Genomic DNA, 13,550 nt, shown 5'->3' with positions numbered 1-13,550 from the left:
TTTTCAAGCAAAAAGAATAACTATTGATACAAAGAGGGTGGTATATGTTCATTTAGTTACAACTTCTCCAACACAATCCAAAAAGAGTGAGAGAAAAGTTTTTAAGCATGAATCTGGAAACTCAGAAGACTAAACCTCTGGTCCCGGTGACCGACCCAGATTGGATCCTGCAACATTATCCTGGGACATATATATTTCACGGGTGTTTGTATGTAGGTCTTTGGTTATTCGGGTCTTCTCCCACGTAGAATTGGAAGTGTCTTGGCGACGTTTTGACGAAGTCTCATTCGTCATCTTCAGGCTGGTGTTCTCGGCTTCGTGCTTCCAGGAGCACGAAGCCGAGAACACCAGCCTGAAGATGACGAATGAGACTTCGTCAAAACGTCGCCAAGACACTTCCAATTCTACGTGGGAGAAGACCCGAATAACCAAAGACCTACATATATATATATATATATATATATATATATATATATATATATATATGTGTGTGTGTGTGTGTGTGTGTGTGTGTGTGTGTGTGTGTGTGTGTATGTATCTTATATATATATAAGTTACAGCAAAAGACCCTTCACGTAAGCCTGATGATATATATATATATATATATATATATATATATATATATATATATATATATATATTTGTTTGTTTATGTAAGTTTTCACGGGTATGTATGTGTGTATAGTTAATATTTTGGGTTTCTTCCCGTGTAATTGTGGATATATCCCTAAAAGGGTAGAAGCGACGTTTCGGCAGAATCCCATCTGCCATTATCAGGCTTATTTGAAATACCAACGTCAGTTAGTGCAAAATGACTGCTGACATAAGCCTGATGATGGCAGATGGGATTCTGCCGAAACGTCGCTTCTACCCTTTTAGGGATATATCCACAATTACACGGGAAGAAACCCGAAATATTAACTACACACACACACACACACACATATATATATATATATCAGCCAGTGTTTGACAGATGGGTATCCTGCCCCTGTTGAAGCAGTGGATGATACCAAATACCAGCAGGGAGAAATAACATGGAGGTAATTATCAGGGTTATGTCACTTTATTAGCTCCTAAGAAGCAAATTAATGGCCATTTCAGGAAAGGTGATGTTTGTCTGGATTACATTTTAGATTTTATACACCATCCAGAGTCCATGGAAGTTGGGCAGCTATAATAAATTTGAATGAATGAATGAATGAGTGAGTGAGTGAGTAAGTAAGTAAGTAAGTAAATACTGTAAATAAATAAATAAATGTTCTAGCTAAACCTTCACTACTTTGCTTTCTTCTTGCTCTTTCCCTCTCTATGTATCATAATTCCACCTCAGTCAAGCCATGTTATGTATCTGATGAAGTGGGCATGAGCATATGAAGGTTTATGACTTAAAAGTAAGGGGTTTTCTTTAGGTCCATTTTAGTCAGTGTTGACTTCTTATCCAGACAAGATTTTTTGGAGGTTTTTTGGCAAGATTTTGGAAGTAGTTTGTCCTTGCCTTCTTCTTTCTAGAGCTGAGAGAGAGTGTGTAACTAACCCAAGGACACGACCTTAGTAAGACCAAAATTCAAGCTGTAGAACTTGTAAGAGAAAAAGTAAAAAACTATTAGTACCCTAAAAGCTGCTATAAGAATCAGAAACCTAGTAGCAACTTTTCTGATTAACTATTTTTTTATTAATTTATTTTAATAAATATTTATTTAAAAAAAATAATGAAATTTATTAGTTGGGAAAGGTGCTACCAGATTCCTGATTTTTTTTTGTCACAGTAGACTAACTTGGCTCCTACAAGTCTAATTTCCCTAGACTAATTCTCTTACTATAATGTCCAATTCATTAGGATGCATCTAGTCCATAGTTTAAAATTGGAAAACCTTGGTATGACTGTACAACTACCACAGCTTCCAGTGGCCTCAAATGTGTTTCATAATAGAGTCCCTGATAATGTTTTATCCACAATGCTAAACTACTGAGTGTCCGTATTCTTCCTGAAAATGAAGTTGCTACTCCATGATATTAGTGTCTCTCACTGGCCCAAAATCACTAACCACCATTGTCACAAGTTTGGATACTGAATTTCATGTCTCTTTCTAATCAAACCAAACAAAATCAAATTTGAGATCATATTGGGATTTTGAGAGAGTTGATTGTGGTGGCTTGACCCCCTCTTCAGCCCTTGTTGGGTAACCAGACAGGCTAGCGTTCCACAATGGCAAAGTTCACCAAGCCAATGCTATATCCCAGACAATACTGAACATGATTTGATTGGCTCTCACCTCATCTGAGTAACTCATTTATTGAAAAACAGCACTGATAGGGGTTTAAAAACCACATGATGCAGAACATCAACATTAGAAGGTATAATATCATGCTTTGATAAAGACATAGCAGTCAGTCAATAAGCATTAGATTTCTTGAGTGTTATGAATGATGAATGAATGGTGTTTTTAATCAGGATATCAATCTTACCTCCATTCATCTTTTGTTAGATTCACCAGAATATTCATTTCCTCTTCCTGCATAATCTTATAAGCAGCACTAACATGGTGGTTTTCAAGGACAGAGCGATCATTGTACAGAATAGCAACGTCTGACCTAAATGCAGAGAGGGAACCAATAAGCCAGAAGTTCACAACCTGCCTATGGTTTTATTCATCTGTTTTCTTAGCTAAGTGGGGATATGGCTGGCTGAAATGAAACCAAATGAAAACTTTCCCCCGCTGGATGTGAGACTACAAACTCTGGCGCCTGTAGGGCTTCTATATTATAATGAAGCTATTACGGTAGGTGGCGAAATGATATTATTTCTTTCTTCCGTTTTCATTCAAATACATAGGTGAATAGGACCATCACAACCTGATAAGAACATGAGATTGATTCTACTTTGCAGAGGTCCATAATATCACAGGCAGTGGAAGTGTTAAAAATTAGATATTTTGTAAACATAGGGTCCAAATTCCAAACATGAAATAAACAGAGATGATATAATAAAAGTGATTTTATTATTCCTTCAAAGGAGGAATAGAATTCTCTCATGTACATTATTTCCTGGCAAATGAATGGTTCTGTCATATCTGTTCCTTCTCTGTCCCTTTCTGTTTTTCTGATTCTTGTTTTATATATTTTATGTATAAGAGAGAGGGGGAGATGGAGAGATGAAGGGAGAGAGGGAGGGAGGGGGAAGAGAGAGGGAGAGTTTTATATATTTTATGTACTGTATAAGAGAGAGGGTAGGAAGGGAGGCAGGGAAGGAGGAAGAGAGAAAGAGAGGGAGGGAGGGAGGGAGAGAGAGAGAGAAAGAGAAAGAAGTTGCAGAACACTAAATAGCCAGAAAAGTGATCAAAATATCATCCCTTAATTTTGTCCAAAATGATGCAGCTTCAGGATTTAGAAACATTGGAAGTACCACCGCAGTCAGAAACTGCAGTGTACTCTGAATTATTTTTGCTATGGAACTCTGAATGAAAAGAGAGCTTTTCTGCTTCCACAGCACACAAGGTCAATGCATTTTAGATCCAAATAGAAAAGGGTTTGAAGTTTGAATCACTACAGGAGATATAAAACTTTCGTTTTGCCTGGAAAGCAGATATGATACTGGGGAAAAATAGGTTTAATTCCCTGACTAATATGTGTGGTTAACACTAAAGCGAACAGTGGCCAGGAAATGTGATCGGTGAGAAAAATTGAGTCCTCTCTCTGGGAGAGGCAGAAGATATCTATCCGGATAGAAAGACTGTTACATTGATATATAGCAGTAGAACTATCTGATCCCATGACAAAGTTAATGGGTCTTTAGTGCAAATGAACACCAATTTCTTTAAAATGGGAACCAATCTGATGTTCTGGTGATTATATAAAAAAGTGTAGGAAACCAGCAATATCTCGGATGTTAAATTCCAATTAACCCCAGTCCAAAGCAGCTTAGCCAATAGCTAAGCTAATTTTGCTAATGGCTAACTTTATAATAACTTGGTAAAGCCACACTTGGAATGTTATTGCATCCAGTTTTGCTCGCCACGATATAAAAAGCCATAGCATTATCAATATACTACCTCACCCACCTAAAGTAGTATTCATTATATATAGATCTGAGAATCCCCTTTTCTTCCTATTAAACAAATTGCTTAAAATAATCAATAGGAACTGAGAAAGTATAAATTGGAGTCATTGGGACTACATTCTGTCTCACAGTGATAGAGAAAGGTCTACCAAACCAGTTTGACATGATGAACTTTAATTATCAAGATCTGAGTTTAAATCCCTGCTCACCTTTGAAGCTCAATAGTGAGTCTCTAGATTACAGGTAGTCCTTGACTTACAACAGTTCATTTAGTGACCGTTCAAAGTTACTCCTGGCACTGAAAAAAGTGACTTGTGACCATTTTTCACAGTTACAACCTTTGCAGCATCCCCATGATCGTGCGATCAAAATTCAGATGCTTGACAACTGGTTCATACTTTATGACCATCGCTGCATCCCAAGGCCACACAATCCCCTTTTGTGACCTTCTGATCAGCAAAGTCAATGAGGAAGCCAGATTCATGTCACAACCGGGTTACTGACTTATCAACTACAGTGATTCACTTAACAACTGAGGCAAGAAAGGATCGTAAAATGGGGACCAACCTCGCTTAACAAATGTCTCACTTAATGCAGAAACTTTGGGCTCCGTTGTGGTCGTAAGTCTAAGACTACCTCAACTTACTCTTTGCTTGCCTATCTCAAGGATTGCTGCATATGGGACCCTGGGAAGAATGGTGGAATGTAACTATGTGAAAAAAATATAAGTCTCTCAATATGGGAAGCCACTCTTAAGTGAGATAGACAAGTCCATTCAGAAACCCAAAATTGTTCTCTTTGTGAGCTGTGCAGATCCGAAGTACTTAATAACTAATTATCTCCATTTACTTTGTCTCAGTAACTAATTCCCTCAATTTAGGTTGTCTCTTTTCTCTTCTTGCTCTCACTCAGTACTCCTTTTGTCTTCTTTTTTTTTTTTTAATTTGATTTATATGCCGCCCTTCTCTGGAGACTCAGGGCGGCTTACAATGTGCTAAGCAATAGCACATTGCTATTAAAACTCAGCAGCTATTGTAAGAGAGTCTTGGGTAGTGTGCTGTTGGCACTACTAGTGTAAGGATGCATCACCTGCAAACCTTCTATAAATCCAACACTTGGGAGACTGCTCCCAGATCAGAGTTTTGCAATTAATAAGCATAGTGCTTACCTGGTCTGAATGTGGAAATTGTTTGTAGTCCCAGTATGTTCATAGTCATGAACTGCAGCTGCAAAAATCATGGCTAATATTTCCAGTTCAGTGAGCCAGTGCTAATCAATAAAAACAAAACCCATCATCTGTAATACAAATAGTTCACCCTTGCCAATTAAGATTGAACGTTTTACATAATCCCGAGTTTCTTCAAAAGAGCAGGAAGATCATTCTAGCCTACTCTTGCACAAGTTCTTGATCAGATTCCTAGCAATATTCACAGAAAGGAACCCTAACGCTGTAGCTTTTGCCCTTACCATGATCCCAGTCAGAAGCATGATGCAATGTACAGTGTGGGTAACATCAGCTGCATGGATCAAGTTGTGGTAAGGATTTTTATACTTGCTGTAGCCAATTTCCAAAGCTTCTCCAAATGAAATAAGACTTGGAACAGGAATCTGAAAGAATCAAAAAGCCAAAGGCAAAATAAAGAAAGAGGAGGAGGTGGTGGTGGAGGTATCTCCAAGATCAATATGTCTGCAAGGTATGCAGGTATAAAGGTTTGCATGATCAATTTTGCCAATCCAGCCTCCAAATGTCACCAGAAAAAGAAGACAAGTAAATGAATAGTCTGAAGTCAACTTTGCACTTGCCCTGATAAAACAGGAATGTGAATACTTCCAGTTCCCAGTGGCCAAGCTCCATCACTTTCAGGACATTATGCTAAACTGAAGTGACCTCACTATCTTTTTCTCACATTATCTCTATCTTTGTCTCCTGACAAAGGAAACAAGAACTATGGTGACTGGTCTGGTCACCTGGATGCAAAGGCAGTCCCTTTCTTCTTCCTCTTAATGGCCAAATTATACCAAAAAGTCATGTTTTCCTTGCATCATCAACAAATAAACACAGCAATACCATTGCTTCAACCTGAACCACACCATACAGGCAGATAACCATATTTTGTTTCCAGGCTTTTAGAATGGAACAAGCTAGAAATAAACCAGTCATGATTTTATGTAATAATTACAAAGTGCCAAACAGTTCCAGCTGGGCTTTCAAAAACAACAAAAATCATCTTCCTGACAAGAACAGAGGAGACAGTATGTGTTGTCCTTAAAGATAAAGCCTACAGAACTTCACTTGAATTAACTATTGAGGAGACCCCCCTCCCACATCATCTTTACAGTCTAAAGTCCTGGCCTTTGGCCTTTCAAAATGCCGCTTCCTATCCTTTGCTTTCCATGTTGCTTCTTATTCAAAGCACTGACCCATCATTGGATCTTAGCATCTGAAAGGAGACTCAGGGCCTGCAATATTTTTAGATGCTGCTCTTTGTCAGGTTCTGTTTCATGGCAAAGTTAGAGCTGATTCATTCATTGGCTTTCTCACCCATGAAGATGTCGGATGCCGACTTGTGTCTATTCTGCTCCTTCGTTCTTATGGCAGATGAACTTGCATGATACATAGGCAAGGCTATATTCCTAGTTCATCCTAGCAAAACAGCCCAGCAGTATGGCATAGATGGAGCAGGCTCACCATTCTTTCTCTGATATTTGATCATTTTAAAAATTATTCCACCTATTGCAAGCAATCAAATGGAATGGAATGCATATTAAATTAACTCCGTATCTGAGAATGTATTGCAAATGCACACCACTGCTATTATGGGCTTCCTTTTCCCTTACTGGTTGCTATGGGCTTTTGAATCTGCTAGAGAGGCATATGAGAGGGAAGGGGAGGACAGGTGGGGAATGTCCAGTTATCAAGGCTACTGAGGAAGCAAGAAAGACCAGGTACCCTTTGTCTTTTAAATATGTATTTGTAGAGAAAGGTTCTCACCTTGAAACGGCTCAATAAATCATATCTGGTAAACAATTCATACATCATAAATTTCAGACTGTGGCCTCCACTTGCTTCGTTTAAGGAAAATACATCAAAAGACCATTTGTCAACATCCTAAAAAATAAGGAAGAGGAGAGATGCTTATGGATTTTCAGATTTTTCAATATTTTTCAGATAGTTTTATAATTTTCTTAAATATTATTAGATTATACAAAGTGCTATTTCAGCAATATGTGTATGTATGTATGTGTGTGTGTATGGATACATACATACATACATACATACATACATACATACATCACCAATCTACTTAATGGTTTGTATACATGCACAAGATTTTGGTACACCTAAGCTTTTTGCATTCAGTAGGTATTCATTCATTGGCTATTAAAATATCCTCCAATAAAAATCTAGAAATGCGTAAGCCTGACTACACAGGTAGTCCTCAATTTACAACTGTTCACTTAGTGACTGTTCAAAGTTACAATGGCACTGAAAAAAGTGACTTATGACCGTTTTTCACACTTACAACCGTTGCAGCATCCTCATGGTCACAACATCGAAATTAAGACACTTGGCAACTGGTTTACATTTATGATGGTTTCAGTGTCCCCGAGGTCATGTGATCACATTTTGAGACTCTCTGACAATGGGGAATTGTTAATGGGGAAGCCAGATTCACTTAACAACTGTGGCAAGAACAGTCATAAAATGGGGAAAAGTTAACTTAACAACGGTCTCGCTTAGCAACAGAAATTTTGGGCTCGATTATCGTCAAAAGCCGAAGACTACCCATATCCTATTTTATATTATTCACTGAGTGACTTGCTTCACAGAAGAAAATATAATTCTGCCTTGCCTCCACATGGGACCTACAATAAAAAGCCAGTCAACCTTCTGTGACAGCATATTCAGCTCCTATTAGGCCATTTCCAAAGTTTTCCTTCCCCACCCAGGTGTTTTTGCTAAGGAGATAGCATTTCCTTCTTGTGTACTGCCAATGCTGTTTCAGCTATATAAATTCAGCCATGGAAAGAAAGATGATTAGCAGTATACGATGTTGAGACCAGCAATATATCTTTGGAAGCCTGGCTCCCTTGCTGTTTTCCAGCTTCTTCTCACTGTTGAACCACATGTGCAGCCTCACAAGCAGCAGTTCTCACAGCAGAGCATTTCTTCATTGCTATTCACAGGGCCTGTGGGTTTTCTTTTTCCCCCCCCCCTTTTTTTTTTTTTTTGCTTTTGCTTATTTGAGAACCCTCAACGCTTGTGGTGCACAAGTTATCACTTGGGACTAATGTTTGGTTAATGGAGAAGGAAACCGTAGAAACACAACAAGCAAATGAATTCATCTCTGCAAATGAATTCTAATCCAGAAGGTTAATCATAGCAGGAAATTGCACTTAAAGCAATAACTTTCAAATCAGAAAAATCTTATTGTTGAAACAATGTCTAAATGACCTTGCAATTAAAAAGAAAAAGCCATCACAATCACAGTCTTTTGGGAATGGCCATATATGTAGTTAAACGGAAATATTTTGATTAATTCTGAAAATTAGAATAGATAGAATAGAATTCTTTATTGGCCAAGTGTGATTGGACACACAAGGAATTTGTCTTGGTGCATACGCTCTCGGTGTACATAAAAGAAAAGATACATTTGTCAAGAATCATAAGGTACAACACTTAATGATAGTCATAGGGGACAAATAAGCAATCAAATCCTATTAGAAAACAGTCAATATAAATCGTAAGGATACCAGCAACAAGGTTACAGTCATACAGTCATAAGTGGGAGGAGATGGGTGGTGGGAAAGATGAGAAAATTAATAGTATTGCAGACTTAGTAACTAGTTTGACAGTGTTGAGGGAATTATTTGTTTAGTAGAGTGATGGCATTTGGGAAAAAACCGTTCTTGTGTCTAGTTGTTCTGGTGTGCAGTGCTCTATAGCGTCGTTTTGAGGGTAGGAGTTGAAACAGTTTATGTCCAGGATGCGAGGGATCTGTAAATATTTTTACAGCCCTCTTTTTGACTTGTGCAGTATACAGGTCCTCAATGGAAGGCAGATTGGTAGCAATTCTGCAATTCTAATTATCCTCTGAAGACTGTCTGTCTTGTTGGGTTGCAGAACTGAACCAGACAGTTATAAAGGTGCAGATGACAAATTAGATGCAACCCTTGGGGACATTTATCTAAAGCAATCCCTAACATATAGATGCATAAGACAAAGTTGTATATAAGCTTCAGTACTTTCAATTTATATCTAAATCTAATCATTAAAATGCTTGCTGCTTTAGCCTTTCATCCAACCACTCTGGCTGATTGTGCAATTCCAGGGCTATTGTATGTCGATGATGTTGCTATTGTGTCTGTGTCATAGGAGGGAATGAAGCACTTAGGACGTTATCTTTACTTTGCATAGAACAAACACTATCAATAAATTATTAGAAAACTAAAATCTTACTTTTTGCCCGGCATTGTCATGAAAGTCACTAATGGAAAATAAGTGGGACTCAGGTTGAAAAACTGTACACCTATCTGGAGTGTAATTTCTTGCTTCCTTATCCTGCCATGCTCAATTTTCTTATCTAGCAAATGTTGCACAGCCTATTTCCACAGTTATTGTAAGATGTTATCATTCAATAGGTAAATTGGGTGCAGGAATATCCATCAAAATAATGGATGCTCCTGCAGTCTGCATGGACTTTCAAGCTAAGATAGCCTCTCGGCTTCTTTATTGCTTCCAAGTTGGTTCCTTTGCAAAGCTTAATATTATTGAAACTGTCTGAAATAAGTTTATTAGAGACATACCGATGGTTCCAAAATGTATTAAAAATGCCATCCTATGTGTAGAGACAGGCATAATTTCATTGGATGCTGCACAATGGTTTCTTCTTCATACCTTCTATCTAAAGTTAATTTTACTTCCCATAAATTTGGCCCCTTTAGTATTTAGAGATTGTTTTAAATCAGTCATGGCTTTAAAAAGCCCTTGCTAAAATTCAATTGCTGGGCTTCTCCATGGAAAATCTGTGCTCACTAGGTTTTGATAATGCTAGAACCACCTTAAGCAATGAATTTGGAATACAAATAAGCTAAAATAATGTGTCACACCCCAATATTTATCATTTGCATCCAAAAAAGGCTCACCTCAGTCTCCTATTTATCATCTATTCCAATTCTGAAATGTCATTAAATCCTTCACATTAGTCAGGTTGGATTCTTTTCCCTCAGCAGTCCTTTCTGGGTGTTTTAAGGATACTCTTATTTTATTTATTAGATTTTTATCCCGCCTTTATTATTATTTTTGAATAACTCAAGGTGGTAAACATACTTAATTCTTCCTCCTATTTTCACCACAACATAACCTTGTGAGGTGAGTTGAGCTGAGAGTGACCGACTGACCAAAAGTCACTCTAGTAGATTTCATGTTTAAGGTGGGTGGGATTAGAACTCACAGTATCCTGGTTTCTATTCTGGTAGCTTAACCACCATAGCAAACTGGCACTCATATCAGCCTTTGGTTATATCCATTTGGTTATAGTTCAACAAAAAGTCTAAGCCATATGCTATTATTCCCTATACAAGCATTCTATACAGACCCTTATATATCCTATCCAGGGGTGGGCAATTGTGGCTCTTTTACAGCTTGGCTGTCTCAGGAATTCTGGGAGTTGAAGTCCACAGGTTGTAAAAGAGCCACAATTGCCCACCCGGTTACCTATTCTAAAGAAATTTCTATTTAATACTACTTTTTTTTAAAAAAAAAAACCAAGACTTTGAAAATAACCTCTGGTTGATCCATTTTGTGCTACCATTTGTATGCTATGGAGCACCCTTATTTAGATTTGAAACCAACTTCTTACAATAGTATTTTATGTGGATTTATTTTACTATCTTTGTTCTTAAATTATTTTAGATTCTATTATACATTGTTTATCTGCTATACATATATATAGAAGGATGCAATAATTTCATATGATATTCTAGCTTTAGGGCTATAATAAACTTGATTACATTTGATTATGAATGATGAGGACCCAAATTGTTGGGGGCAATATGCTGACTCTTTAAACTGCTTAGAGAGGGCTGTGAAAGCACTGTGAAGCGGTATATAAGTCTAAGTGCTATTGTTATTAATCCAGACAAGAATTACTTTACTTTCTTTTCATGGTCCAAGTAGGTACTCTCGTACATGATATGTAAAGAAAATCTAATGTGAATGAATCACATTGCTGAGATGGTTGTTAGCCATGTTTGTGTTTGTAGCAACTTAAAATCAGCTGAAATCAGATAATTCACTATAACCATTATGAAATGGATAGACAGCATTCAGAAATATGCAGAATAATAGCTGTGTTTGCAGCAAGACTAAAATAAATAAGAAATGCCAATGTTATAAGTATTTCCTTATGAAACCAGATTAAGAATTTGAACATTGTTTTCCATGCAATTTGTACAAGAAGGGGAAAAATTTGATTCCTATTTCTCCCAATAAATTTATTGAGAGAGATTGAATGTATTTTGTACAGTAGCTAAACTGAACTAACCTTAAAGGTTGCTATTACTTCAGCTGGATAAGCCAAACCAACCATGGTAGACGTTCTTCGATACATTCTACAAGAAAGAAATATGCATTACACGACCTCACAGTTAAAATGGCATCTTTATTTTCTGGGAGCAGTTCCTATTACAGTAAGTGTCATGAAAGCAGATGTAATATATAGAGAACTCTTAAGACCGCATGAAAGACCATTTTCCCCAAAGCAAGATATGTGGATTTTCAACCTGCTGTCAATCAGTCAGATCTATTCTGTATCTATACCAATGGATGAATGCTAATCCCCTTTCAATCCAACCTTATTGCTAAAGGAGTCTGGCAATTGATAATTTAAGCAGAATATTACATTCTGTTTTCATATACGCAAGCATTACAGACCTTTCAAATATTAATTATAATGACGGTTAAACAAATGAGTGAATAAATCCATAAATAACAGAATCAGTATATGCTTGCTTAGCAGTTAACTTTTTCTTTTTTTTACTATTTTTCTGTTCTCTTATTCCCTAAAAACACAAACCACTAATCTCTTTCTGAGTTTTAAACTCATACTACTGTTTTCAGTGTGAATACTGAAAAAGCATAAGAGAATTACAGTACATATTTATGCAAACAATGGCACATATTCCTAAGTAAGTCTGAAGGCAATTACAGTCACAGAGTGCACTTTTATAAGCATTATCTTAAGTATTCCTTACTGAGTTCAACAAGACTTCTTTTGGTACCTTCAAGTGAGTGTTGACAAGTCCTTCAAATACATTAGTAAAATTACCAAAATGGTTTGCCATTGTCTCTTTTCTAGGGCTGAGAGAGAGTAACTGGCCCAAGATCACTCAGCTGACTTTGTGCTTCAGGCAGGACTATGACACACAGTCTACTGGTTTGTAGTATGATGCCTTAACCACTACATCGAATTGGCTCTCCTCAACAACACTTAACCAAAGATATTTATATATTTAAATTTTTATATGCTTAGTCTCAATTTTGATGTAAAAACACCCCAGGCATGAAGTTTGAGTCCAGATTTTTCCATACTCAACTGCAAGCATCCAAGATTTAGCTGTTTAATACCAGTTTTGAAAAAAGAAGACCAAGTTTAAAATACTGTAAAGTAAAATAATCATTTCTTGCTTCTTGTGGCTCTTCATCAGGATGATGATGTTGATAACACATTCACCTGCTGTCATATAATTAATAAAGGAACAAAGCACACCTTTCCACAAAGATCCCAGCTTGTACAGCATGCACGATGCTTCGAAATTTTGGTTTCTCCTCCGGTCTCCTTTTGGTCATTCCCATTTTCCTCGTAAAGGTAGATGCTAACCAATCTCGGACTTCCAGTGGAACGGAATCTGATTGGATATCTGATAGTTCATCCTCCGTATCCAATAACCTCCTGTATATGCATACATGGAAGACAGCACATAATAAGCACCAAACATTCAAAACTCTTAAGTAATTGGAATGATGTCTCAGTATCTATATAATAACATTCTTTCCACATGAATGTACACAGTGAAGTCACCATTGCTCTATTTGATAGAATGCTACTTTATATCAATTGACATCAAGGATTCATCTACCTTTACATTGTTTGTTTCAAGAATGAGCACTTCAAGCTTGTGGAGCTATGTACTTTGGTACTTGGCTTTTTTACTAGAACTTCTAGGACCATAAACTAGAAATAAGTGCAAAGTAGAAGCCGAAATTTGGAGCAGAGCCAGAAGCAAAATGGTGACAGAGCCAACATCTACTGCACTTTCCCTCTCCTCACAAAATGAGACAACATGTATGAATACAAATCTACATCTGAAGTTTGGTATGTGTTTATCTTTTAACGATCAGGAAACAGGCCTCACAAAGATTATAGGAATCATATTTTATTGTTGGAAGGTACAATAACAGAATCTTGAAAGTCTGCCAGTCTCTCTC

The 13,550-nt window shown here is 37.1% G+C and overlaps 1 protein-coding gene across 1 annotated transcript in view; it reads right to left on the bottom strand.

The window, feature by feature from the left end:
- PDE1A (phosphodiesterase 1A) overlaps positions 1-13,550 on the bottom strand; it is a 129,774-nt gene that overhangs the window by 28,412 nt on the left and 87,812 nt on the right. Inside the window, exons 3-8 of the mRNA XM_070946989.1 lie at positions 12,832-13,014; positions 11,608-11,674; positions 7,053-7,169; positions 5,528-5,668; positions 5,229-5,329; positions 2,470-2,595 (exon numbers count right to left, since the gene is read on the bottom strand). Coding sequence (XP_070803090.1) covers positions 2,470-2,595; positions 5,229-5,329; positions 5,528-5,668; positions 7,053-7,169; positions 11,608-11,674; positions 12,832-13,014 — 735 coding nt within the window. The remainder of the gene's footprint in view (positions 1-2,469; positions 2,596-5,228; positions 5,330-5,527; positions 5,669-7,052; positions 7,170-11,607; positions 11,675-12,831; positions 13,015-13,550) is intronic.

This window comes from Pituophis catenifer, unplaced genomic scaffold (genome assembly GCF_029215685.1).
Source record: "Pituophis catenifer annectens isolate HBS135680 unplaced genomic scaffold, rPitCat1.0.hap2 SCAF_1, whole genome shotgun sequence".
Taxonomy (NCBI): domain Eukaryota; kingdom Metazoa; phylum Chordata; class Lepidosauria; order Squamata; family Colubridae; genus Pituophis; species Pituophis catenifer.
This window is presented reverse-complemented; position numbering and strand designations above follow the sequence as displayed.